Raw genomic sequence first — 27,885 nt, 5'->3', positions numbered from 1 at the left:
GAGGGAGTGCGAGGGGGCGGGGCGGGGGGTCGTGAGGCGCCGCTGTCAGCGCCGCTCCCGGCCAGGCCCCGCGCAGCCAGGACAGCCCGCTCAGCCCGCCCAGCCCGCGGCGCGGCGCGGCAGGACCATGTCGGCCACGGACGAGCGGGCCAAGGAGATCCTGAGGGGCTTCAAGCTGTATCCTCACCGAGGGGGAGCGAGGGGGGGGCGGGCGGGGCTGGGGGAAAAGGGGGGGGGCTGGGTACCGGGGTTTCCCTGTGTGAGGGCGGTTGTCATGGCAGCTCTGCCACACACGGGGCTGTTGTGTCGCGTCCCCCCCTCGGCCTCGCGTTGCGGGTCCGTCCCTCTGGGCGCTGGGCCGGGGGCAGCGCGGGGCTCCGAGCGGGCACTGCTGCGTCGTGCCGGGCCCTGAGGCGTCAGCGCTGCCCGAGTCCGGTTGTTAACGCGTCTGTCTGCGGTACGCGATGAAAGTTTGCGCCTTGTCGCTTGGCGTGCTGGGCGAGCACCAGTTTAACGCCGGTGCAGTGAAGCAGAAGTGGGAGCGGAGGGTCCTGAGTGCGGCCTTGCAACCTTGGGGATGGGGGGGGAATGACGGCTCAGCGCATAGGTCTGTGTGTGTGTAAGGGTGGGAGACGTGTACAGCTGATTCTACCGTAGCAGATTCTACTGCGCATAGTGGGCAGGTGCCAGCTTGGCCTTAAGGTGCAAGAAAACCGGTGGCTGTATTTTTTTTCCCCCCATAATGGAAAGGACAGAACCAAAGCGAATGAAAGGACAGAACCAAAGTGAATGAAAGGACAGAACCAAAGCGAATAAAAGGACAGAACCAAAGTGAATGAAAGGACAGAACCAAAGCGTATGAAAGGACAGAACCAAAGTGAATGAAAGGACAGAACCAAAGTGAATACCCTCTTGCTCCAATGCTGTTATTCCTGAGCATATTTTTGGCCAGCGAGGTGCTGCTAATCTCTGTGCCAGCTGCAGCAGAATCTGAGTTACTCAGTTGGATTCAGCTGCTATCAAACTATTGGCAGATGCTTTGCTGAACTTATGAATCACTGTCCCCTCCCCCCCAGCTTTTAGTTCTGCAGCTGGTTCCTTTGCTTCTGCACTGGTAATATTGACAGTTCTTTTTGTTCGTGGAGCTGTAAGATTATGGCTGTCAAAACACGATTTAAGCGTGTTTTGTGCGAGTAATTAGGAAAAGCATAAGCTCCTGACAAGATGAGACTGAGCTTTTGGTAGAGATGAGAAGAGTTGGAGAGTTAAGCCTAAGGTACAGACTTTCACGTGTTTGCTTCTACAGAAGCAGAATCTGACTGAAGGTCTGTGTCCAGCTATGGATGAAAAATCACTTCCATTGTTTGGTAACTTAAATAGAAAATGTTTCTTGACCTGGTGTTAAAGGTAAATCAGGAAAGCATTTATCGATGTATTGCATAGATGGGATTTCTTGAGTTGAAGTAGTTGAATAATATGCAAGTATTATAAGGAAAGCGACAGAGCAGGCATTCCTCATTTATGAGAGAAAACCCTGAGACACCACAGCATCCACACAGGAAGCAGTTCGTTCCCAGATGTGGCCTCATTCTCTGTAAGGCAGCCACCAGCTCAGGCTTCCTTTTTTTGACAGTGTGTATTCTAAAACAGTACATTTGAAAGAGATGCTTTATCTTCTGCTCCCTGCGCTGAAGTATGTGTTAACTCAGTGCCCTCAATAAGAAAGGAAGAGAGAAACATCTTCCGAGAAGCTCTCAGATTTATATTTGGAGTACTCGAACTTCTTCCTCCTCCCAAGAAGGAAGGAGCACACCCTGCAAACTTGCTGTTAGCACCAGAAGCCATCACAGCAGTACTTTAGGTATGGATATACTTAATTCTTTTTATGCCAAGGTAGGTTTACTTGGTAGAGGGCATCACTGAGGAATCAGTTTTCCAGAATACTCACTTGAATGCAAGAACACGCACTTTGGAAATGGAGTTTGCATTGAGTACTGGGGCACCCTCAACTAAAGTCTGTTCATTTGTGGTTTCTGAGAAGAGACTAACTACAGGCTTTCAAGCTGATTGGGACATGCTGCTGTGCACATTAAATTACAGCCTAAATCCACCCTCTGACTTAGCACCAAGATATGCTTCCCTTCCTTTATGACACTAGCACAGAAGCATGTTGTGGCTAGCGTCAAATTCAGACCAGGGTATTTTACTCCCTCTTCCCATAGACTTTGTTACTTAAGAAGATGAAAACCGAAAGGAGAAATATTTGATACTTGCAGACAAAAGAGATTTCCCACTTTATTACACTAGGATATTTTTGTGGCACCAGTTAACTAAACACCAACAGCGTAGTAAGTGTGTTACGATAAGAGATGGAAAGCAACCATCAAGATCTTCTATAGCTTGTCACTTCCTAAGAGACAGTACTTGTTATCAGACCTCTCAGGTACATTCATCAACTCACTGTTCTAAGGATGCTGCTTAAAATACAGCATCTTGGTGCTCTAGCACTTTGAGAATACATTCTAGTTGCTTGTCCATAAGTAATACCAATTCAGTTAGCTAATATTCCAGAGGAAAGCATCAGTAATTACTGAGCTTCATTTCCACAAGCTTTTATACACAGCTGGTCCTGTAATCTCAAGCGCATTCAGTCTGACTCTGCTCTGTGTTCTGTCCCTCCCTCTGTAGCTTCCTCCTGAACTGGGGCAGTTTCTCCATCAAACTGCAGAGTGGTGTTTTAATTGATCTCTAACCAGCAAGGAGAAGGGAGTTCAGCAAAGCCAGTTGACTCTTGTAGCATGGTTAAGGTACTAAGTAAACATATCCATTTTCTATTTTAAAACTTACAATTCAGACAAGATATCACCTGTATTATTTGCTCTTTCACAGAAGATCACCAGAACATTAACCTTAGGTAACTGCCACCTAGGCACTTACCAGCATAGGGTAACTTTCCTCAATGAACTTCCATTTAAGGCAATGCAGCACCTTGCTGCGCTTCAGGAGGCTCCTGAAACAGATTGATGTAGTGAACAAAGCATGAGGAAAGCATTAACTGTAGGTCAGAATAATTACAGACTCATGAAGCTAGCACTTGTAGTCACTGTAAGCACGTACCACCAGCTCAGGCACTCAGGCTTTTGTAGGAAGAGCACTTTGGAGACTGTCCTGCTTCTTAAAATCCCTGAGGTTTCCTTTGCAACACCTTCCCATTTCCCAGAGCTTCTCCCAGTTCTCATCTTTATTTTTCCATCTAGGAAATCAATTTATTTTTTTTCAGGGCATTAACACCTTGGAAGGATGGACGCAGCTGTAGTAATGGTATTAGTTAGAGTTATATCCTTATGAACAACCAACCTTGTTTTTAATCAGAAAGTGGGATTCATTTCCAACCTCTGCCTTGTTCCTGCCATACGCACAAGAACTGTGATAAATCACAATCTTGCCTGCCAGTTCCCAAAATAGGAAAGTGACTGGTTTGTTGCAGCCGTCACAAACGGACAAATCCAAATCCAAGTTCCAACAAATCAGGTTTCCAGTTTACTCTTGTCAGGTCAGTCAATCTTTAACTGACTGTTCACTTAAAACACTTCTTTAATGCAGTGAATGATAAGCTGGCAGCTTCAGCTGGCTTTAGAAGTCTCCTCTGTGTGCTCCCTCAGATTTTGGCTTGTTTGGATTTCCTGCAGCTGATGAGAAAGATGAATCATCAAACTGGTGGGTTAGAAGGAGACACTGCCCACCTAGGAGGGATCAGGACACCCCAGAAGCTAGGAAGGTATACTCTATAGAGAGCCAAAAGCAAGACTAGCATCTAGCTGATTTTAAAGTTACATTGGTGTAAGCTGGGAGACAGAAGTTTGAGCTCCCCACTCAAGTCTGTCATTTTGTTTGTTATTTTAAAAAAAGGAAAAGTTACTCCTATTGAAGGCATAATCTTCATTTACATAACCTGAGAATTTGATCTTGTACCACTTTCCTGTGGTGCTCTAGAAGAAAGAGCAGTCCACATTTCCTAGTTCACACCTTGACAGAATTAGTAGGTCTTTGGAGAGACCAGCTTCAAATAAAAGCTTTAGCCAGGTTGTGTGTCATATTTAAATGTCATTACACTTGAGGTATCTTTACCTTACCAGTACCTTATCAGAACTGGCTTCAGCATCAATAGATATTCAGCTCTGATCTGTAGTTATGGCAGACTAAAGACAGGACAGGCTCTTATTGTTTATTACATGCAGTTCATGAGGTATGTCTGCAGACACCACCAGAGCAGTTTTACAAGGATTGGCTGTACCTACCTCTTCCTCAGCACTCACAACCCACAAAGCTTCACAACACCCAAAAAACCATCACAGCACTCCCCCAGTTTTCTCTCACTGAAGACATAGCCATACTTTTAACAGTATTGTTTACTCTCCTTCCCATAGACAGTTTGTATGAGCTATAATCAGCTCCCTTGTAGCATTGGAAGCAGTACGTTGTGCTGTAGGCAGAAGAAGAGAGGTACAGCAAGAGCTCTTCTATCACAATAGCAAATTAGTTGCCATGTGCTACAGCATTATTTCTTAACTAACACTTGTTTGAAAGCGTGAAAGCTAATTCAGCTTTCTTACACATCATCTCAGAATTGAAACAGACCTGGAAAGAACACTAAGAGTGAGAATTTTACCTGAAGTTAATAAGACAATAGGCCACTATACTCTGACTTCTACAAGATCTATAACCATTTTGTATTTCCCCATCTCTAAACTGGGAAATTAAGGTGCTTCAAATTTGAGTTCAGACCCTCAAAGACTAAACCAATGCTCTGTTTCCATCTAGTCAGTCAAACCTTATACAGAAGTAAGAGACACGTTGCTGGGCTCCCACATACAGGTAGCAAGCACAGAACTCAATTCAGTCCCAAATATGAGGTTTTTTCCATCCAGTATATCATCAAAATCCAATTCTGTAAATGCATGAGACAGCCTTTTTGTGTTGCTCACACACCTTAAGAAACAGATCTCATTTGGACACACTTGATGTGCAAAACAATATTGATTTATTTAATGCTAAGTACTTTCAGCAGTTACTTCTTCATCCTGAGAGCACATCACCAGCATCCACAAAGAATCAGCATCTTTGTAATATCACCACCAGGCCAGTAGTAAAGACAAAAGAAGCGAGGCAATATCCTTATTAGACATTACTATAAATCTTCCAGCTTTTGACAGGATGTCCTGGTATACACAGCAAAACCAGCATTGGAAGGCTTCTTCCAGAAGGCACCTACCAGTAACTAAGGTACTCTTCATTGGGAATAGGAGCCACATCTCAGCTGCGCATTGCTAAATCCTGACTGTCAGCCAGAATGATGATACATGAGATCCCATTATCAGATTTTTCCTGAAGTAAGGTTTGACTGGGATGTCAGTGTCAGGTACAGAAGATAACTGGGAACCTATCAGATTATTCAGCCTTTCAGTTGATTATGCTCATGACTAGATATTACATACGTGGGAGAATGACAGGCCTAAGCAGAAGGCAAAACATCATTTTCACATTGAGTTAGCCTTTGAGATAACAATGCACTAAAGCATCATGTTTTATTAGATTTATCCATTCCTTCACTGAAAGGACTGCTTAACTAACTTGGAGCAGTGTAGTCTTCCCCTAGACAGGAGGTGTAGGGAATTTTACTTAGTAGTTTTATGACAGAGTATTTGTGTATACAGCATGTATCAGTCTACATGCTGTGATGTGTGTGTAAGTCATCTACTCAGTAGCTATCCAGAAGGTTGTTACATAGAGCAGCTGACTTTTTCCTCTTCCTATTTGTTGCATTAAAGAAAAGATTAAACACATTTTCTGTTCCTCTGTTGGCACAGACTGCTGCTGGCTTTGTGCTTGGAGAACACTGCAATAAGAAGAAGGGGAAAAGAGAGAAAGGGTAAAGGAGGAGCCATTGTTCCCATACATGGTGAAACAGAGCAATCCATCTGCAGAGTGCAAGTATGTCAAGTACCTACTGATTTGTAATGCAGGGGAATCTTCTAGAGGTGCTTTAGACATTTGGCTTTAATTTAAGTCTTTAGAATATACTCTTTAGTGCATTAGAGCACTCACCTGTCAGTCTAGCCCAACTTAACTGGTTCTCTAGTAAAGCTACTTCCTCTCCCAGAACACCAGATAGTGAAAAAAGTCCTTCTAATTGTAAGGCTAATAAGGCCCAGGTGAAGTTAATATATTTTTTTCCTCCAGAAGTTATCTGTGAAATTGCATGGTTTTATTGCTTCTGAGAGAAGAAAGCCTCAAAGTTATCCACCATTACACCCTTTACATGCACTTCTGTCACAGCAGCAACTGTGCAGAGCTGAGGGTACCATTCCTACCTGTTTGTTCCGATGAACCCTCTAACCTTCTGTTCTCAGAGCACGGCACACTGCTTAGGCAGCTTAAGCAGTAGGTTAAGGAGCAAAGACCTGCGATAGTCAAGTAGATCAGGTCAGCAGTTTTACAAACAGCTCAGCTGTTAAGATTTGGTGGAAAAAGACATACATCTGGGGAAGGCAGAGAGCAGCAGCCCTGTCTGCAGCTGGCACCTGCCAGAGCTCCCAGCCTCACTCTTGCTTCCATTGAAGCTCCAGCTCAGCCTCACACTGCCTCCTCCAGTCCTCACCACAGATATGGCTGTGCCCACATTGCCTCATTTAGATACCCTTGCAGAACCAAGACTAAAATCCTAGGTTAGCACTGTTGAGCTGTAATATCACATTGTTAAGTCTATGGTTACTTAACTTCCCTTAAGAGAAACACCCTTTAGGTATGTCTTCTCTTTCCCCTTGTTCTGTGCAAAAAGTTCTTAGCATTGGCAGCACATCATCAAGAGGATCATGGAGCAAATGCCCTTCCAAACTTGATTTTCACACAACACAATGAGCCAGCGATGGGAAGCCAGTGGCTAGAGAACAAGTGCACACTGTTTGTAAAATAGTCTTTCCAGAAAGAGGGAGAGAAGCCAGCAGGCACCCAGAGCTTCTTTGGGCTGTTCATTTATGACACCCTAGTTAATTCACAAGGAGTTTTCACAGTTACGCCTCTAATGAAAGCGCAGTGTTCAAGCAGCCCCAGAGAGTTGTTTTTATTTGCTTTCCCCTTGTGATTCATTCAAAGGGGACTGTGTTATGTTCATATAATAACAACCATAAGCTCTACTTCTGCAGAGAAGCATTTATCTTCTCAGAAATAAAGGACAGGTTCCCTAGTCCTCTCGGCATCCTGCCACTGGAATAAAGCCTTCAGAGTTTAAACTCCAAAACTCACAAAAACATAAAAATTCAGAGCATCATCTTTATAAAAAGTAGCCTGAACCAAGGTACCACTTGCAGAATAAAAACAGGTTCCCCAAGGAAGGTTGTGAACTTACCTCTTCAATACCCTGATGTGCCCCACAGAGAAGAGAATCAAGCCTTTCTTCTCACTGCTCCCTTCCACCATCTCCCACTATAACCTATGTAAAATAGGAGCCAGGCACTACTTAGATGAGCAGAAAGCAAGTCTGTCTTCCTTTAGGGCTCCCAGCCATGCTTTTATTGTGGCCTCTTCCTCATGTAAATACAGGCCTGCTAGAGGCCAGGTGAAAATGTTTCACACTGATGGCAGCAGCTCCTCGCACCTGTCTCATTGGTGGAAGGGCACCTTCTGGATTCCTGCTGAATGAAGTGTGAAAAGTAGCACTGCTTAACAAAACTGCATGCACAAGCCCCAGTTTTTCCAGTTCTGAAACAGTAAATGCAGAAAAGGAGGTGGGGCGTGTTGGAAAAGGTTGTGCAGAGTCAAATAAATAAATAAGGATAACATTTTAATGTAGGGACACCTATAAAGGCTTCAGATAATGCCAAGTAGGCTTTGCTTTGAGTTCTATGAAGTTACACGTTTTAAAACAGCTTGGATTGGAAGGGACCTAAAAGGTTACCTCATTGTGTATAACGTATACAAACTTGTTATCAAAATAGAGAACAAAAATCTTAGTATGAGCTTAACTATAAGTTTCCCTGACAATAAAAGCCATAGGAACTGCTGGGAAATAATAGGGATCATTGTTTTTTTTTTGGTAATTTCAGTAGAGATTGCAGCATTTCCACAAGAATATCTTTACTCTGAATTGGAGTGTTGCTCCATCTCGGCAGTCCCCTGATGGTGTGATGTTCTGCACTCACAGCAGTGCTGTTCACATCCATGTATCCATAGAGGCGCATTGTGGAGCTCGGACATACATCAGTGTTCAACATTCAGAACCAAACACCAACCTTCTGCCTACTCTGAACTACACTGGCATGGAGTTTTATTGCTTACAATGTCAGTGCTTTGCTGTAGCTCTTTCTCAGACAACTTCCTGTCTTTTCAGACAGCCATACTGTCTAACACTGCACGATGGTGGGATGGTTAACTTGTCTAATCCACTAATCCATGCTGCAGATTTAAGCACTTCTCATATTCTATCAGGTTCCTAAAAAAGCACAGTAATTCTGGTATGGAGTCCCAGTTTCCTGAGAGTTCTGCCTCAATCTGCCTAAATCCCCCTTGATTCCTCCCCTCTCCCTCCGCTTTCAGTGCACTCTGGTCCATTTACAAGATTACATTCCTCATGCAGCCACCACTTGACTGTATTTTTATGGTGGTTTTCTCATTCCTTACTTGTTCTCTATGGTTTTCTTCCCTTCTCGGAAGAGACAAGATAATGAACTCGTTTTCCTTGAGTAATCTCAATCCTGTCAGCTGGAAGTAGAAAACAAAAAAATTGTTTGATCTATATCGCAGCGTGTGGTCTTGCCATTAAGCTCATTTACTGCTTTCACTTTGTAAATAACTTACTCGTGTCCAGAGCAGCAGCTGGTGATTTTATATTCTATCTTTTCAATACTGCGTGTCCTGAAGTGAGCCATCAACTCCTTGTCTGCATAGCAGCCTCCCGGCATCTCAGTGACAATTGTTTGTTGCTCTGAACAGTGACAGCAGTGAAGGGAGAACTTCTTTAAAGGTACTTCTATGACTATAGAACCTCTGACCCTCACTCTGGTCTCGTTCCATGAGGTTAGAGGGCCATCAGTGCTCACCTAAACCTATGGAACCATTTGAAGTAACACCAGGAAGGAGGTGGCTTGTTTCCGTGCTGTGCCACTCCAGCAAATACAAGATTGGTGCTTGTCATTGGGAGTTCATGAAAGTGCTTGTCTTGGTTGTTCCTCTGGATGATGGGTGTTTTTATTTTGTTTATTAGGTGGAGAGTGCTAAGTGCCAGGGCTAAATACTGTTTTACTGTGAGATCTCAATAAGATTAAATCCCCTTGTGGTTCTCTAATTACATTTCAAGGATACTGAGTTGCTTTCCCAGAGAACCTGTGGTGATCTGTCTCTAAATGCATCCCTGGTTATAGAACAACACTGGCGTGGAGCAGCCAAGGATGTACTCTGTGCATTGTATTTCAGAGCAGCGTTAGAGGTGTGGGGGTTCAAAGAGACCCAGGGTTTTGGGGGTAATTTGCCTTTAGTAAAACTGAGCGTCTTCTACTCTGACAATTCCAGTGTCCCATTCTTGTTGGTGCAGAGTCAGAGTTTTGCTGTGAGGCTGAGCACAACAGCAGAGCTGTGTTTGCAGCCTTCGTTCTATTGCATGTTAGTTTTCACTGTCATAAACACAAATCCTCGTAGACTAATTAACAGCTGTCCTCTAGCAGCAGTAATCATTTCACCTTTTCTCTTGTGGCTGCAATGTGCGTTTCCTTTGAAAGCTCCGTAAAGGAGCTTTCTTTTCAGGATTCATTCCTTTTTGTCACATTTTAGCAGTGCTTATGAGAGGGGGCATATGAGCACACCTGGAAAATGAAGGTCAACTGTCTGGCCTGGTTTCCTGAATAGCATGCAGAGCAGTAATCCCGCCCCGAGGGAATACACGCTGTCTCTAAGCCAGCTGCCTTGGGCAGTGTGCAGCTTGTTTGAACTGCTGCAGCTCCACTGTGCGAGTAAAACAGCACCTGTTTATGGCTTTATATGCCAAGAATATACTCCAGCTTAACTATTTCTGCTTAATTTTTCCTCTATGAATGCCTTCATCCCAGGATGTGTCCAGTTTCGAATAACAGAAGTCACCTCAAAGCACATCAAGTCACTTTGGAACTGGATTCAATGCAGAAAGAGAACATTCAGACAAGGGTTAAATACAGGATGAATTTATTCTGGGCCTTTTCTGGTTTGGCTCCTGTGCATTGGCAAACCCTAATTAATTCAGCTGCTGGCAGTAGGTACTCTTTAAAAATTGATGTTGTATTGATAAGATATTGAGGAATAGAAATTCTCTTTGTATAGCACAAGGTGGGTTTAGACAGAATCAGTGTACGAATGCAAGAGAAATTCAGGGCTCGACCTTTTATTCCCACTTTTCTCTGAGTGACTGCAAGAATCTGTTAAGTGCTCCTTTTACTATTGATTTTGGTGGTGTCGACACCTGTGTGTTTACAATTAGAATAAAACTCACAAGCTCATTTCCTGGAAGGTTGGAGCTACCAGACATCATGGCTGTAGGCTTTATTGATCCGATGGGGCTTTGGAGGGCTGACTGTGAACCTGAAGATTGGCCAAATAACAACCTCTGAGCCTCTGAAGTCCTTTGCACAAATTAATTCTTCCTCTTTTACAGACCTCTCCGAAATCAGGACGTGGCTCTGTGAAGTCTGAGCTACAGATTTTCCCTGTAAGGAGCCCCTGCACACAGTTTTGTTCCATGGCAGTTTTCTGCTTTGTTCTGTGTAGGTGGGTGCCTGACTTGATAATGACTCTGAATTCTCCCTCAGCCCAGGATCTGTTCTCAGCAACACAAATTAAAGGGTGGTGTTGCAGGCAGTTTTGCTTCTGCACTTTCCCCATTCCCTAAAGAACAAGAGGCCGAGCAATGTCAGCTTTAACAGAAATGTAAAAGTCAGGGCAGGACTTTCTAGGAATTACTCTGTCCCTTATGCAGATGTGATGGCTGAATATGAAAGCTCTTGGTACAGAAGTTGCCTACTTGCATGTGCCAGCCATTCACTAATTATATAAGAATGCTGGCAAACACCAAACTATCTCCTGAGAGTTCTTTGAGCTGATGGCTTTGTATATAACGGGTTATGTAGCATAATCTTAATGTCGGCACTGTTAGATTCTGGAATTTACATTTAAGGAACTCTGGTATCTCAGGTTTGCTGTGAAAGGTTTCTTTGATTGTTATCCAGCTCTGTTATTTTTCTTCATAGATGGAAGCACTGATTCTTGTTAAGGCTTTCCTGTTATAGCTCCAACAAGCAGAATCCTCTCATATCATTTTGGGAGGGTGAATCAATCTCCTGTATTCCAGCAAAACTGTTATGGGAAGAAATGTTCCCACTGATACATGTGGAATGAAGATTGAATGTTGTATCAAATTCTATACTTATAGCTGGCGTTATGTATCAATTATCCCAGACACTAAGAGTATAGCTAACTCAGCTGGGTTAACAAAAAAAGGTGTAGAAGAAGTGTTTTCTTTTGAAGACCCGTCTCCTTTAGGACATGTTCAGTGTTTAAGCTCGTTGACAAATGCTGCCTGTCTGCCACTTGACATACTTGCCACAGCTTTTTTCTCATTAAGCTAAATTAGGACTGCAGAGAGATTTGGTGTTGAAATCTATGTTTTAAGATGTAAAGGTTGAATGGCCAAGTTGCTTGGTTCAACAGGGAGAACTGCGAACAACTGCTGATTTTTACCATCCAGGTTTCCACTGTCTCATGTGTTAGTGCATCCCTCTACTGTCTGATCTGTATTAAGAAGGTATGGAAGGAAAGGAGAAGTCTGCCTCATGTAAGGTTCGTGGATGGAACCTTCTCTGAGCCAACAGTTCTTTGCAGAGCAGGGGCAGGTGTGGGGCACACAGTTCAGTTGGAAGGTCTTGTATCTCCTCCTTATTTTACAGAACCTGTCGGCGTGCAGCTGCTGAAAGAACTGGGACGTTTTTCTTTAATGAAGACTGAGGAGAACGATTCCCCTAAAAGATGAAATGTTTACATGTTCAATGTAGAATATATATTTTTTTTTTTTTTGCCAACAGAGATTAAAGTAAGATTCTTGTTTAAACAGTATCCCGCTGAGAGAGGTAACCAAGCTGGCGGGACTGCTTCCTTTGTGAACACTAATCAGCTACTTAATTGATGGCAGCACTGGAATGATTAATAGGAGGTTTTACCAGCATAGATGTCTAGAAGTATGTGCGTGCTGTATGTCTGACCTGTGGTGTGAAACTTTGGTATGGGCAGCCATCCTAGCAGGAGTAATGTGGAGCACCACACATTACCAAACCACTGGGCATGCAGCTGGAAATTGACTAAGTGAAGGTAAAGAGAGGCAGCTCCATTTAGTAGCTTGGAGAGCAAGTAGAAAAATCCAGAAGAGTCTTTGAGCTGCCATAGGAAAATAATGGGGTTTGAAATAAGAGTTCTTTTGGATTAATAAATGTAAGGGAAGCCTTTATGCAAAATATTACCATAATAACAAGCTCATGTTCTGATTGCCTTACCAGTGGCATCCTCAATGGCATCTTTGTTTGTTTTACAATGGGGAAAGATAGAAAATACGCAATTAAAGCAGTCTTATTTAAGTGTGAGGCTATTTGATGCCACGCATCTGAGCTTTCAGCTGTGTGGTTCAAAGATTGTTGCTTAGTTTTTCTCCTAAAATGCCCCAATTTATTGCTGCTGTGCCTGCTTGCTTTGTAGTGTGGCCAAACTACTGACAAGAAGTAAATCCTCTCTTTTTGTTTCAGCTTGATCCTCTTTTCTCTCTCCATGTTTCTCATCCTAAAGCAGCCTCACATGAATGTGAACACAAAAATGGGAGGTTAATTACTTCCATTATGTTCTTGGGATCCTCGTTATACTGGTGAATCCTGTAAAGAAACACTACAAAATCTGGTACCGGTCTGTTCAAAAATAGATGGACTTTGCTCTGCTTGTATATCACTTGTCATTCTCATAGTGAACAGTGTATTTATTGAGCTTTATGAAAATGAAAAACAGCCCCCTTGTTCCCTAGCTTGTGGTCTCAGTGCCAGCTAGGCACAATTAAGTCCACCACTAAATTCCTATCTCCCAGGAACATAAGAAACCTCAGGGGAAATCTTTTATATAGAGATAAAGAGGTATTTTCAAAAGGAAGATCTGATTTTTTTCTTGTAATACCTACTCATAACAGCAGTCAATTAGTAGTGCAAGATTTACATTATTCAGTCATTTAAATGCCACATCTTTATGGCAAACCAGCCTAGATTTTGAGTACAGCCTCAGACACTTGCTTTCTCATTGTGTGATGTTGTTTAATCTCCCTGGCCAGGATAGAGGAAGTGGTGATCTCCTGAAGACGTCACACTGAGAAGATTGTAGTAGAGAAATAAATAGAACAAGTGCTGGGAAGCCAAGCAGCTCATCTGGGCTGAACTAAAATGCACTCTGCACCAACAGGTGGAATTCCCCATGGCTTTGTTTCTGCTAACTCCAAGTAAGGTGCAGTCACCCTTTCGCAGTGTATGTAGCTAGTCCATGTCAGGCTCATCTAAGTGCATGTCTCATTTCCTAAAATGTTGTTTTTCCATTCTCTTCAACTAAGTAATCTATTTGGTTTTCAAAAGGTTATTCCTCTGGTAGAATAGACAAGGGCAGTGGCTTCTCTCAAAGCACAGAAACGAGGCTCAGAATGTCACAGCTGAGGTTCAGCACTTCAAGGTCCGATCAACACGTGCTGGCTCTGTGTGGCTGTCATTAGCCTGTATTCCTGGCCTATGATGCTGAGGTGCAGTGCTGGTAGCCAAACCCGGGCTGATAATCCCTGCTGTGCAGTCACAGCGTGTGTCTGTGCTAATAGATCTGCTGTTTCTCTTTAAAATTGGCCTGTGTGGAGCAATCTGATCTGACAGAGTTAGCAAACATTCATATGTCCTTCACAATAGAGGAAATTCATTAAGGTGGATATACATGTTCCTGCATGGGAATTTGTGAATGGAAGGTAGCCTTGTATTTAGAAGCTTGGCTTCAGGTTGATGGCTAAGATTTGGAACATTTCCCACTGAAACACTGAACTAGATGTGCTAGTAGGTTTTATAAAATCATTACCACCGTGAGTGAAAAAAAAAAGAGTTCTAAATCCTTGCTCAGTCCCAGCTGGATCTGGGAGGCTGGAGCTACTGGAAACTTTCTCAAGCAACATTCAGTTAGGAAAAGCTTGTTACTGGAACATTTTGCCTGCTTTCCAGAGGCGTTGTGTTCTAGGACTGCTCTGACCCCAGGAGGCTCTGAAAAGAGGTAATGAAAAGAAAGAAAGCAAGAAAGAAAGAAAACTGACTGCTCATATTCAAGGAAACTGACACTGAGAGTGCTGCTGGAGTTAAGGTGATATCAGGCTGTTTGGAATTAAGTAGGAAAATACGTTTATAGGCTCGTTGGAGCCTTTTGGACTGCAGTCCCTGAGTGTCATTGTATAGAAAATGGATGGTTGCTCGGTACAAAATGGTGCGTGCCTGTCTGTGCCAGAAAGGAGCAGTCACAGCGTCTGTCCTAAAACTGACCTTCCAGATTTAGTGCTGACTACGTTTTGCAAAATTATTGCTGCAGTTTCTGGAGGCAGCAGTTCCGAGGACAGCCTGGATACATGAAAAAGTGCTGTGTCTTCACTCGTTCGTGGGGCTCCCTTTTACACCTAATGACATTGTGTGCGAGGAAGCCTGGCCCATAAAGATGTATTAGAAACTGCACATCAGTGGCATCTCTAATTTTTTAAGTGGAGGAGGTCACTTCTTGTACCTTAACTCATTGCTTGTCTTAAACGAACAAAGAAACGACCTGAAAGTTTAAATATGGCCCATAGGTGGGTTTCACTGAAGCACTTCACTTCAAAATTTGCTTGAGCATCCAAACTAAAGGAAATAGCAAAGGAAATAAAACATTTTCACAGGAACTCCATCTGAATTACAGAGAACAGAGAAAGAAACAAATACAGTGTTTTCCCCAATAACTCTCTTATATTTCAGGTGCTTTTATGTTGTCTGAGTGAACAAAGGTGTTATTGATAAGTGAACAAAGGTGTTATTGATAAGTTTCATAGGTTTATTCATTTTCTTGGCTGGAAGCATTTTGCTGCTATTCACAGAGCTACCACATCTGTTTTTTGCCCTGCTTTACAGTGCCATTTTAGACACTTAAGAAGTACTTCTAATTCTGTAACCAGTCATCTTTACTTCCTCCTTGCTCCCCGCTTCCATTAGCGATGTTTGGCAGTGACTCAGAGCTGCCCTGCTTTCTGGTTAGGGTGAACAAGAAACCACCAAAAGCAAGAAAACATGGAGTGAAGGGAACCACTGGCACCCACCCCACAGTGTGACTGCAGCAGTTTGCTTCAGCGCATTCATTCCAAGCCAGAGTCAGAATTTCCATCAGGCAGAGAGCACAGCTCCTGGCTGCCTGTTAGGAGGGAAGCAGGATTCTTCTTAAGGACAAGACTTGAAGCTAAACGCCTCTAGAGATGGAATCATGGAATCCCAGAATGGCTTCGGTTGGAAGGGACCTTAAAGATCATTGAGCTCCAGCCCCCTGCTGTGGGCAGGGTTGCCAGCTGCTCGGTCAGACAGCAGTTTCCAGTCTGCAGACTTGTTCTTAGAAATACCTGATGTGTTGATGCATCCAGTAAGTGACATAACACTTCTAAAGTATGTGAATCTAATCAATCTGTGGATTTTTAGGTCTAGTCTTTTGGAACTCAGTGGGCTGCTGTGATAGAGAGCTCTGCTGGAAGAGGTAAAGGAGAGAAAAAATAGAGAAACATCAATGGGGGAAAAGCTTGTAGGCACAACATTAGTGCTGGCAGTTGGAAGTCGTCTCAGCTTTTTGTGTTGTCAGTTGCTTATTTTACCAGGGGAACACTTTTAGACCGAGATGTTGCTTGGAGTTCAGAGGACAGATAAACCAAACAGCAGGGGAACCCGCTGCTGCTCAGCTGCACCGTCTTCAATAAACATCACTCGACAGAGAAATTATTGCAGAGGCCTTCGAGGAATAAAAGCATTGACTGGCCTCTAACGGTGCTATATAAAACTGCCTTTTTAAAGCCTTTCAGGGTGTTTTTTTTTTCCACACTTGACACAAGGCTACAGGTCTTCCAAAGGAAACTGTGTGAGAGCAGCAGCTGAGCAGCCATGCTCATCCCATTGAAATATTTGGTCAGTGAAGTCTCTGTTTCTCTGCTCAGGTCTGTGCCCTGCACAGAGAAATGTGAAGGTCCTTATAGACTGACATGAAATCAAACCAAGCTTTCCTTTCTAGGCAAACTGACATAATGTGGATTTTGAAATGGTATAAAATTGAATAATGGTATCAAATGAAAAGGCATATCGAGGTTCAAAATAACATTACAGCTAATTTTGCTGTGTGACCATCAGGATATCCAGTGTGTGAAGAACAGCAATGACGTGCAGGGCAGTGCATTCTTCTGGTTGCAGCCTTGTCTACCAGCTGAAGCTATCTATCTACCAGAACCCCTTGATAAGTTATCTCCATGAAACTCCCTCTGGTTCACTTACTCCTGAGAACCTTGAAGTGTTATCATCACAGTTCCATTGTGTTGAGAATGTTGACTGTTCTAAAGCAGTCGAGACAAAATGAAGTTGTTCCAATGGCTGAATCACCGTACGGTGCTCACTTGCATGGAGAATGGTGTGATGTGCTGGAATTGAAGAGCGGGTGAGCTGAATTACACGCTCTTTATTCCAAATTGTTTTGGGGTTTGGAGCATTTAATTTCATTTTAAACATTCTGGGTTTTTTTCAAACAAAGCTCTATCTAGGCAGATCTGAATTGCAGGAACGATCTTTTAATTGCCTTTCCTTGGGGTGGCTTCTCAGGCTGCCCTGTGTGCTGCCACACCTTACTATAGGTGGGGCATCTTCTGCATGGTGGTCCCAGGGTTGTAATTAGGCTTTAATTGCATTTTTAGTTCCCCTGCATGTTCTCTCTCTTAGCTACGTTTGGTTTTATTCTTGCTGTTGAGCAACGAGGAAACCGCCTTAAAATTACCTTCTGATCAAGCCCTATGGATTTTAAAGGTCACATTCTTTTCTTGGATGAATACATCGTTCCCATTGATTCACCCGCTGTTTCTGCAAACTCCAAGTATTACTGATGACATTAATTATGTTAATATTCAGAGCTTTCTTAGCGTGAGCTCAGGCTTTTCTTACATGCTAATTTCAAGATCCATTTAAAATGGAAGGAAGGTGGGGAGGAGCGGTGTTACCGTGCTGGAAACGAGAAAATCATTTTCTTTGTGCAGGTCATGCTTATGAGATGGTCCTGCAAACAATGATGAGTTTCTGTGTTATTGATTGTTTTATTACCTAGGATGTAAAGCAATCTCCAGATGTGGTCGCACATTATTCTTCCTGCTGAGGCATTGCTATAATGGAATTCTATCAAGGCTGTTTGGAGAAGCCAAAGAGAAACCTAAAAGACACAGGCAGCAAAAAGCAGCAGAAAGGCACTGCATTGCTTCAGCTCATTTTTATTGTGCTGCTGTTCGCTGGGCCTTGGAACCAGCTTAGCACCTGGTTCTACAGGAAACAAAACCCATTTCTGACAGTCACAAAGCTGGCACACCAAGCAGCTCGCTCCCAACGACAGGAGAACCAACCCCATGAGGTTCACTTTGGGGCTTATTCCCACTTGAAACAGCACTTAACTCCTTGCTCTGTGAGTCCATTTTATTTCCCTCTGTGCTACGTGGTGTCACTTGGGTGCTGTGGAGTAGAGCTGACTGTTGGTTGTCTGTTTGGGTGAAAATAGTGAATAATAGTTGTCTTGCTGGACCAAAATTGTCTGTAAGGCACAGATGTTAAACAGGATCATCTGCACACATGTTGTATTAGCAAGTGTTGGACATGATTTTGCTGCATTTCCAGGGGAGGCTGAATGAGATGGCTGTGTATTTCTCCCATTTGATCAGCACTGCAGCTGATCTGACTAAAGATTGATCTATGCTGCATTTGTGTTGTAGGTATTGACAGCCTGCCGCAACACAAACCTCCTAATATATGTTGTTTCAGCATCGCTCAAGTAGAAAATACATCCAGGCTGGGGACGTAGCTCATCTGCAGGGATGTCACCCAAGTGCAGAGTGTGTCTGTCAAGTTCTTACAAGAAGAGTGTGACATGTAGCAGTGAATGCTGTTGCCTAACAGCAGGACCAAGCTGACTGCCTTCTAGGACCATTTCTGCCACAGAAGTGATTTGAGATCTATTTAAGTTAATAGAACGTAGCACTATGAACTTCTGCACTATTAACACTGTTTTCGATTAAAGGTATTCATGTAAGGTTGACAGGGGGTTCAGTAATGTGTGCGACTGTCTTTCCAAGTATAGGCCAAGCAGAACTTAATCCAGAACTGTCCAATGGTGGATGAAAACATTGTGAAGATACAAGATCTGTGTAGACAGCATCTGCAAGCAAAGATGGAACCTTCAACCTTAGCCTAGGAGGAGAGACTCCTGTTCTCTTAGCAGGTTGCCAACATTTACACTTGTGGCTTATTAAACACTGAAGACAGCTGCTTTTCTTTTGTATGTGAACAGTGAACTTTAAGGCCTGATTCCACAGAGTACGTGTGCCCATGCTTAAACAGAAACACACAATTAAGCTTTCTCTGAAGGAAGGATTTGGGAATTGTAATAAAAAGTGAGATTGGAGACTGTTAAGATTAGAGGACTAATGGCATCAGTGGAGCAGGAGCATAAGGATGTCCGGGTGGTCTGTTCTGTAATCCTGTCGTTGTGGTAGTTGTTTGTGTAATTTATTTTGGTCCTGACTCCTCAGACTGAATTGAAACCTCAGAGTAAACAGAATTCTAAAGGGAAAATGAAGCTGATAAAAATACAGGCCCTAAAGGCCGATCCTCACTTCTCTGTAGCGTTCTTGAAAAGCAGCACGCTCTCCCACTTCAGGCAGCGTGTGGTTGGAGCTGTTCTGCACAGCAGTGTGAAACCAGGAGTGCAGGTTGAGCAGTTCAGATCTGAAGCTTCTCTGGGTCTGCAAAGGAGTTGTAAGTCTGAATGGTTCTGGGCTTCCAGCTCTGCCTTCTCTTTGTCATTTAACCTGTAGGACAATCCTTATTTCCACTTGATAGTTGAGATCCTGTTTGTACCTGGCGCGCAGTGAGCTGTTTTTGATGCTGCCAAGATGATGAAAGACCTCATCCAGGGGTAGTTATGAACATTAGGCTTGATTTTATTATGAGAGATAAGAGTGCAGCAGCTCCAAAGGTTTGAGAACGATGTAGACAGCAAGGAACAGAATTCAAAATAGACTGGTTTATAATGGGAGAAATGGCACCCACTGTTCTCTGCAGCCTTTCAGATATTCATGAAGTGCTAAACATTACAGCATACAAATAATAATGTGGGAGATTGGGCCAGAACTCCTTTAATTCCATATTCCTTTAATGATTCATTTTGCTTGTACTCATCCCCTTCCTTCAAGGGGATTCTTAATTACCAGTGTGGTAACGCATGGGGATCTTTGCAGTGCTAAAACATTTAGAGTTAAGCATGTATATTTTGACTTGTCTGAAGGAAATGATGTCTGTGACAGATATGAAAGGGAAGGAGTTTGTGCTCTGAGATCAGAGGCATTCAAGACACCAGAAATTGGATTTAGAAATGCACTAACCATTTCCCTTCATCAGGCTAAGCAAAGTAGGTCTGTGAGGAAGTGAATTCATGTCAAGTATATAAAGCAAGTCAAATTCCTGCTACTACAAAGCTTTTATGTAAGACTTTGCTGACCCGATAGGTGGTGGAATATAAATAGATCAACAGTACTCCCTTCCTTCAGCTGTTCTACCTAATCCTTCCCTGCCTTCAGGATTGAAGAGTATTTGATCTCAGGAGCCTTAAATCAGACATTGTTTCCTACAGAAAATGCCCCAAAAGTCAGGAGAATGAACATGTAGTGGCTGGGCAGTGTTCTTGGGATTTCAGAACGAGAAACAGAATTAAGGATATTCTATAGTTCTTCCTTTTTTTCTTTAATTCACACTAAGTTCACAAAGCTGTAACTTTATGGCCCTGCAGTTGTTCTCTGGAGCTGCCCCCACCAGGTGGTTTGGCGTGAGCCTCTCCAAGTAGAGCAGTTGTGTTAAACCTGGACTCATTTGCTTTCTCCATTCCAGCAATACTCCAAGTGCCCTCTTCATCCTGCCCGCAGGTCTCCGCTGCAGCTTGGAAGATGGAGCACTTTTTATTTTTAGTAACGGCATCTCTCATGCTGGGATGGAAGAATCTTAAACCAATTAAACACATTAGAAGATAACTGCGTGTGTGGGTTTGGTTCGAGATCTCCATTTTCTTCCCTCTGGGCTACGTCCTAGCACCAGCCTTTCTGCCCAAGCTGACAGAAATAGTGTGATAAGCTGCTAACTGGGTAAGCAGCACAGCTGCAGCTTTGGCAGGTGTGTTTTGCCCATTTGGTTTTTTTTTACTTCCCCTGCAGTTGAATTTTAGAAATGATTTCAGTTTTGTCTTAGAAAATTGTGTGCAGATTCCTGTTTCTTTGAAAAGATTAGTTTTTTTTCAAGAGTGAATCTCCTGCAATTGAAGCTCTTGTTCCAGTAGAAGACGACTGTGTGTGTATTTGAAATGTGATGATCTTCCCTTTGAATAATGTTTAGTTACAGGGGGAAAAATAACTTGTGAACTGGCTGTGTGATATCAGAGAAGGCTCCAGGGAGACCTCACTGCAGCCTTCCAGTCCTTGAGGGAACCTATAAGCAGAACAGAGAGTGACTTCTTACATGGCCTTATGTTGGTAGGACAAGGGGGAATGGCTTTAATCTAAAAGGGGGGAGATTTCAGTTGGATGTTAGGAGGAAATTCTTTACTCAGAGGGCACTGAGGTGCTGGCACTGCTGCCCAGAGCTGTGGTTCCCCAGCCCTGGAGGTGCTCAGCACCAGGTTGGAGGGGGCTTTGGCAACCTGGACTAATGGAAGGTGACCCTGGTAGGAACTGGGTGGTCCTTAAGGCCACTTCCAACCCAAGCCCTTGTACAGTCTGCTGCTCAGATTGGCACTGCAGCCAGACCTGGGAGCTCATAACTCCAGCTGATACCAATAGTTAACAAAAAGCAAGGATTACATCTGGAGGGGCTCATGTTTTAAATATAACGTAGGGTTTCGGTAATCAAGTGCCCAATTTAGTGAATTACTGTACTGCTAATAGCCAAGTCTGTTTACATCTCAGGGTGTTGTGAAGATAAATGAATTTGTCAGTGAGATGCTCAGATTGTCTCATTTGTTATTTTTCTCTCATACGTGGTGTGATAGATGGCATAGTGCTTTCTATGCAAATTGCTTCACCCTGGCTAGTTTTTGTGTTTGTCTGTAGGAAGATGTACCTAAACATGGTGGCTCTTTTTTAATGTTTTTGACATCTTCAATAACAGTTGAGGCAGTTCCATCCTGCAGCTCGTGTTGGTTGGGGTCTTGGATTTTTCCAGCCAGAACCACATGAAGTGCCCAGCCTCTCTGCAGGTTCTTTTTGCCATGCTGCTGCTGCTTGTTTCTCTCTGACTTGCTGCCTACAGCCCCATCTCCCTTGCTTTGGTACCTGGGGAGGGATTTCAACTTGTTAGCTTTCCACCAGGAGATGAGGGCAGCATGCAGAGCGCTCCCGGATAATGCTCTCCACCTTCTCCTTGTTTTCCTATGGATCAAATGGCAGATAGTAAGTAGATCTTTTGGAACAAGTCAGGCTACATAAATGCACAGAGTGGGGGACAGAGGTTGGAGAACCACAACAAATGGTTCCTCGTGCCATTCCTTTTTTTGTAATGTTATACAGGAAGCACTTCTTTTTCTAGCATTTTTCAAATGATGGAGTGTTTGTGTGGGATTATCTGTTATTGTTAGCAATGTTCCACTTCTCTGTGCCACGGTGACATTGCCTCTACCCTTTGGAAGTGACAAAAATTGATAACTGAGGTTAACAGGCTTTAGTCTAAATGGAATCTGAATCTGTGCCTCTGCAGCTCTCATTGCATACATTCCGGTCAGAGGTTGGTTAGTTCATTTATTTGCTCCATGACTTTTTTTCTTGGCCTCCTGCAAACCAGAAGAGATGACTGAAACTCAGCTGGAATAGCCTGTATTAGAGCTGAACTAAGAATTCCAGGTGCTTCTGCATTTGGGGACGTAGGTAGCTTGTTTTCCTTAATTGCTTCCCAATCAGAAATTGGATGAATCTTCGGGATGCAGAAACGGGGAAAATCCTCTGGCAAGGAACAGAAGATCTGTCTGTACCTGGAGTGGAGCATGAAGGTACGGCCATAATGTGCATTTGGGGCTGGGTGGCACTGTACCTCTTGGTCACCGGAACTGCTAGCGTGCTGTGCTTTGAGAGACACCTGGAGCATGTGGAGAAGGATGGGAATGAATCGGTGTCTGGCAAAAGGGACGAGTTAAACATCACTAAGCCAGAACCTCAGCTGGTTAGAGAATGAGCAGCTCACCTCGATCAGAGGAGCTCAGGGAATGAATTAAAGCATATTCTGGCATGAGATTAATGTCCATTGCACAAGGAATTGGTCAGACATTATCTGGCATGCAGTTCAGTCATCCATCTTTCAGATGGGTGACTGCAAACTTGACCAGGTGCGGAGAGCAGCTATTAGAAAAAGCCACTGGAAAGGTTAAGGATGAGATGGTCTTCATTAGGAAAAGAGAGGGGGAAAAGCTATTGCCATACAGCTTAGCAAGGAAGGAATGCTGAGATGGATAGAGGTAAAATGAGTTTAAAAATAAGTAACTGAAAATGTTCCGCTTGATGTTAGAAATATCAATGAAAATCTCTTAGATTGGAGGTTTAAAGGCTACACAGAACTACTTTTATCAAAAGCAGCCTTTCCTTTTGTAGTTTTGCAGTATTAAAGCAAACCTGCTTATCAAGAAATGCAATCACTAGATCGCAGAATAGTTTAATAAGTCATTTTGCACCTCACTGCTGAGGGCTGTTTATTCACAACAGGCTGCAGTCTGTACCTGTGAGAGCAGTCAAGAATGGTGCCATGCAGATTTCCAGGCTGAAAAAAAAGACCAAAAATCATCAGAGTGCTTTTAAATTCAAAACTCTTCCTTGGCACTTTCAGCTTTCTTTTTCATTTTCCTATTTTGGCAAACCATGGGCTGTGTAGCTTTCCCATGGACAGGATGGTAGCTCGCATTCCCTCACCCTCCTGCTCTCTCGACTGGTCTCATATCAAGGTCCTACTCCATTAAGCTGTTTTACATTAGTTGGATTTGCCTGGGGTTTGATAGACTCTTACTTTTATTAAACAGCGGCGTGCTGTCTGCTCAGGAACATGTGGGTAGGTTTTCCATTTGGGAACAGTTCGGCATATAAAGCACATACCAGCTGTATTCCCCCCCTGCTTTATTTCTAATAAATCTACATGAAAGAAACGTTTTCTGATACACAGGAAGGATTATGTACAATCACACCACTTACGTACAGTGGGCTTTGGAGATTTTTAATATATTCTCCTGATTTGGACCTTTCAGCAAATGAGAATCTGCTGCAAAGTGCCTCTTCTCTTACCTCTGTGCCTGCAAAAAAAGCCTCATGAAATACAGGTGTGCTTTGCCACGTGTATCGGTGTCTCACCGCTGCAAGAGCCCGGGTATCTTGGATCACTGATTATTTTCACACTTAAACTGTCTCTTAAGTTCTGAAAGTGATTTTTCTGCCTGCGGCTGTGGAGATGGCTGGAACTGCTGCTGGGCTGAGCAGCAGCCCTTTGTGGTTTGCTGGGGACACACGGCCTGAAAGGGAAGAAGAAATGAGAAAGACAGACACTGAGTGTACAGAGGAGCCTTTGGGCTGCATGGTTCCTAAAGCAGAAACTCAAATTGCATCTCACGTTTTGGCTTGAAGAACCGTGTTTTTTAGCAGTAGACAGCTAACAGTCTGAGAGAGCGGTGCTGTGCTCCTGGCTCTGGGCAAGGTTCTTTACCTGGCTGCATCTCGGCTTTCACTCCCACAAATGCAAAAGCAAAGCAGGGGGAGCCCTTTGTGTTTGTATTTCTCCTGCCGCTGTGATCTCGTACTGCACTGATTAGTATTTCAGAGTACACTGTAATAGCACCTGAGTTTGTCTTATTGTGTCCTAATAATGGTCGTTTATCTGTTTGGCAGCTCGAGTTCCTAAAAAAATCCTGAAATGCAAAGCAGTGTCTCGGGAGTTGAACTTTTCCTCAGCAGAACAGATGGAAAAATTCCGACTGGAACAGAAAGTTTATTTCAAAGGGCAGTGTTTAGAAGGTACGCAGCTGCAGCGCGGGGAGGGATCCCGGGGTGGGGGATCAGAGGAGCTCAAATGGGTCGAACACAGAAATGTTAATTTTTCAGAGTAACCCTTGAAGCATTCATCTGATCAGGACTAATGGGCCACAGTATTAGGGATGGCATTTCATAAGTGTATTAACACTTTGTTATGTAAGCCAAAAATCTGGGTAATCACGCTGCGGGGTACAAATCCACTGCAGGCTGCCTGGGGCTCGGAACCAGGTTATTTCAGTGTCACCCATGGTGGGTACTCATGCATATCTTCCTCAGCAGCACCTCGTGCTGCCAGGATACACGCTGTAGGCTGGGCCACAAGAGCTCTGCTTTACTTTGGTTACAGCAGTGCCACTGCCAGTTGTCATTGTGCCTCCATTCAGCACAGCCCATCTCATCTCCCTGGCTGCAGCATCAGTCTTAATCTGGGGGGGAGGAGGGGCAGATCAACATCAGCCTCCTTGCCTTTGGGGTAATGCTTGGTCTGAACTGGATCTGGGGGATGGCTGCAAGAGGGGAATGTGGTTTCACTATTCCTAGTTAGGTGTGATGGAATTTCCACTGAATGTCAAGGAAGCAGCATGCCAAGCAGCATGTCTTTATCATCTCTGTCAGCTATTACAGAAAGGAGTATCAGCAGTAAGAGGAGGGCAGGGTTTGGTCCAGCACCAAGTCATTTAAATATAAAACGTTGGCAGCAGAGTTAGGATAGTTTAGGGAGTTCCCCAGCCTGTCAGGTGAAAAGCAAAAGAACCGTTTGTTGTTTTAATTTTAATTCTTTCAAATACCTCTGAATCTTGTTTTTTACTTTGCAGAATGGTTCTTTGAATTCGGTTTTGTGATTCCTAACTCCACAAACACTTGGCAGTCCTTGATAGAGGCAGCACCGGAATCACAGATGATGTCAGCAAACGTTTTAACGTGAGTGCCTTGGGCTTAAGGAATCTGAGAGCAGCTGGGACATTTCCTTGGGGGCCACAGTGGGAATGGAGAGGGAGCTGCTACCAACTGAGTCACCCTCAGTGCTGTTAGCCACTGCGAGACAAAAGGGTTAAGCCAACCTCATTACCTTTTGTCCCGTAGCTTCAATTTGCATTAATATAGCAATAAAAAGTTTGGAGAAACTGGAGTTTGATCCCTCATTAGAGCTGCTTCCATATTTTGAAAGGTGATCTGCAAAAAGGGTTTTAAAATGCCTTACAACTTGGTACCCCTTACATCCACGTGGGCCCATAGAATAAAAAGTTGTTTGGGCCATTCTCAGATACAGCCATTGGTAAGTGAATGGGAGCTGCTCTAATGTCTGTTTCATCACTACCATTTTCCAGGCTTTGAGTCTTATACATTGGAGTATAAACTTTATATTTAGTCATATGGAGTTGTATCAGGGGATAAAACACCTTTAAGAATCATTTTACTGCAGTCCATAATGGGATTCACACACTTCCCTCATAAACCAGAAGACTCCTCACCAGTGTCTGCACGTCAACTTCTGAGTAGGTCAGAACAATGTGTGCTGGGCACTGCTCTGAATGTGAACAACGGGGCACGAGCTTTGTTTGCATGAAGGAAAAGGCTCCCAGAGGAAAGCCCCAGGGAAGCTGTAATCACTGATGAAAGGCCTCCCTCCCTGCTGCGGCTGGTGCGGTGCTAGATGGGTGCTGGCAAGCGCACAAGGAGCAGATTGCCAGCAGAGACAGAAGGCTGTGGGAATCCTTGTGCCAACATGAGGCAGATAGGGAGCAGCGAGTCTCACTGCAAGGTCACCGTGCCCTCTGGAAGACCTCCCTCTATTGCATTTTCCCTCTTGTTCCATCTGGAGGAAAGCCAGTCGCATAGAGAACGCACCAGGATGGGAACCACCAGCACTGCTTTCTATTCGCAGCACGTTTCAAAGAGATAGCGGGCTCAGAAGATGGTATTAGCATTGGGTTGGTGCTTCCTGGCACTGCCTGCTCAGAAGTTTGTAGGTGCCACACATTGCCTTTGGCTCACAGAGCTGGTGGCTCCCAGTCTGTCAGGAGGTACCAGTTTAGGCACAGAGTAAAGGAACATCAGACAAGTTGGCATTGACTGTCTCAGGACATCGTGTCATTTGTGTGACTTTGAGTCTTGAGGGTCTGGTTTTCAAATGACACTGAGGGTTTCCCAGTGTCCTGTTCTTTCCCTGGAGCAATGTTTCTCTCCTTGGGTCATTCTGTAAGAGAACATTTAGCCCAAGCAGATGCAAACAAGTTTTGTCGCCCAAAGAAATCAGCTTCTTCCTTCTTCAGCTGCTAAGACACAGAGAGCCCCTCTCCGTCCCACGCTCCTTTAGACTCCATGTTTGTCTCAGTGCTTTTTGTCACGCCCAAATCTAAATTGCCATTGCAGTTTATGTGAAGTGTGCTCATATACTTCTGTTAAAGCACATCATGGGGGAAAGAACTTGAGTTGGTTGTAGTCACTTGCTGAGCACTAAAAGACAGAGAGATAGCGTGTAAAAATGAAATCACATTGTTTTCCAGCTTCACTGAAGGGAAGAGGGCGGTAGAAGGGAGCCTGCATGGGACTGAGCCCACGAAGGGGCAGTGCTGTAGGGCTGGTGGGAGCTGCTCCATGTGGGAATACAATGATCCTTCAGAGGGCACAGGGCTGGGACGCAGCACTCCCTGCTCCTGGCTCTGAGCTCTTACAGGGGCAGACATCAGCCCAGGCTCGTGGCAGCACGGAGAGGAGCTGCTTTCTGGTGTGATCCCTGCTGTGCGTTCTCCTAATGCCTCTTTCTCTTTTCCTTCCGCAGCGGTAATGTTATTATAGAAACCAAATTCTACGACGACGACCTTCTTGTAAGCACTTCCAGAGTGAGACTTTTCTACGTTTGAGACGGGGCTTTTTGGAGCTGTTTTAGTTTTCCTCCGCGCAGTTCCTGGTGCAGAACCTCCCGACTATCCAGTGGAAGACACTCCCGTAGGCGATGACCCTGGGGACCACCTCACCGTGGGTTGTGACCTTTGCCCATCGCTTCTTTTGCTTTTCTTCTCTGACCAGACCCCATCAAACCCTCAGAGGCAGCAGCAGCTGCTCGGCAGCGCGGTGGGGAACAGAGGCTGTCTCTGACAACGGGCCCACGACGGTCATGCAGAACCAATACTGTAAATTATGTTAGTTTTGCCTCCTTTGTACTTCTCTGGATCCCGTTACAAAGCTCCCCGTTCCACTCACACCCAACTCCACTCGTTTCCTTTTGGAGGGATGAATTTCACCTTTCCGTTTTCTCACGTCGTAGGTTTTTATCCTTTCACTGGGTTTCTGTGTAACTGGTCCACGCTTCCTCTTCCCCCCCGACCTTGTAAAATAGACTGTGAGATCACCCGATGTAATTACGACTTCTTTCTCAATTAAAACATTCCTACCGTCCAAAGAAGGGAAGCGCCATTGATTCCGTGTGTTCTTTCCATTACAGGAGTGAATGCCAGCACAGACAGCTCCACTCA

The 27,885-nt window shown here is 44.0% G+C and overlaps 1 protein-coding gene and 1 long non-coding RNA gene across 3 annotated transcripts; one reads left to right on the top strand and one right to left on the bottom strand.

Annotated features, from left to right (window-relative positions):
* Window positions 1–8: 8 nt before the first annotated feature.
* PDE6D (phosphodiesterase 6D) lies at window positions 9–27,820 on the top strand. The gene is made up of 5 exons (XM_015871725.2): window positions 9–177; window positions 22,304–22,392; window positions 24,266–24,391; window positions 25,225–25,330; window positions 27,192–27,820. The coding sequence occupies exons 1-5, from the start codon at window positions 128–130 to the stop codon at window positions 27,271–27,273; spliced, it is 453 nt and encodes a 150-aa protein (XP_015727211.1). The 5' UTR covers window positions 9–127; the 3' UTR covers window positions 27,274–27,820.
* On the bottom strand, window positions 579–26,307 carry LOC116653832 (uncharacterized). 2 transcript variants are annotated; one of them, XR_014933262.1, is made up of 5 exons: window positions 25,882–26,307; window positions 23,669–23,892; window positions 23,113–23,153; window positions 3,358–21,778; window positions 579–696 (listed from the first exon to the last, which is right to left on the bottom strand). It is a non-coding gene; the product is annotated as an uncharacterized LOC116653832 (long non-coding RNA). The 2 variants fall into 2 exon arrangements; XR_014933263.1 differs by lacking the exons at window positions 579–696; window positions 3,358–21,778 and adding an exon at window positions 22,343–22,478.
* Window positions 27,821–27,885: the final 65 nt, after the last annotated feature.

This window comes from Coturnix japonica, chromosome 12 (genome assembly GCF_054131305.1).
Source record: "Coturnix japonica strain WE chromosome 12, WE-NBRP24, whole genome shotgun sequence".
In the NCBI taxonomy this organism is placed as follows: Eukaryota; Metazoa; Chordata; class Aves; order Galliformes; family Phasianidae; genus Coturnix; species Coturnix japonica.
This window is presented reverse-complemented; position numbering and strand designations above follow the sequence as displayed.

Excerpts from the sequence above, each read along its gene's own strand:
- PDE6D (XM_015871725.2), top strand. The coding sequence starts at position 128 with ATGTCGGCCACGGACGAGCGGGCCAAGGAGATCCTGAGGGGCTTCAAG. Across the intron at positions 178-22,303 it reads ATCCTGAGGGGCTTCAAGCT|AAATTGGATGAATCTTCGGG; the intron begins GTATCCTCACCG and ends CTTCCCAATCAG. Across the intron at positions 24,392-25,224 it reads CAAAGGGCAGTGTTTAGAAG|AATGGTTCTTTGAATTCGGT; the intron begins GTACGCAGCTGC and ends TTTACTTTGCAG.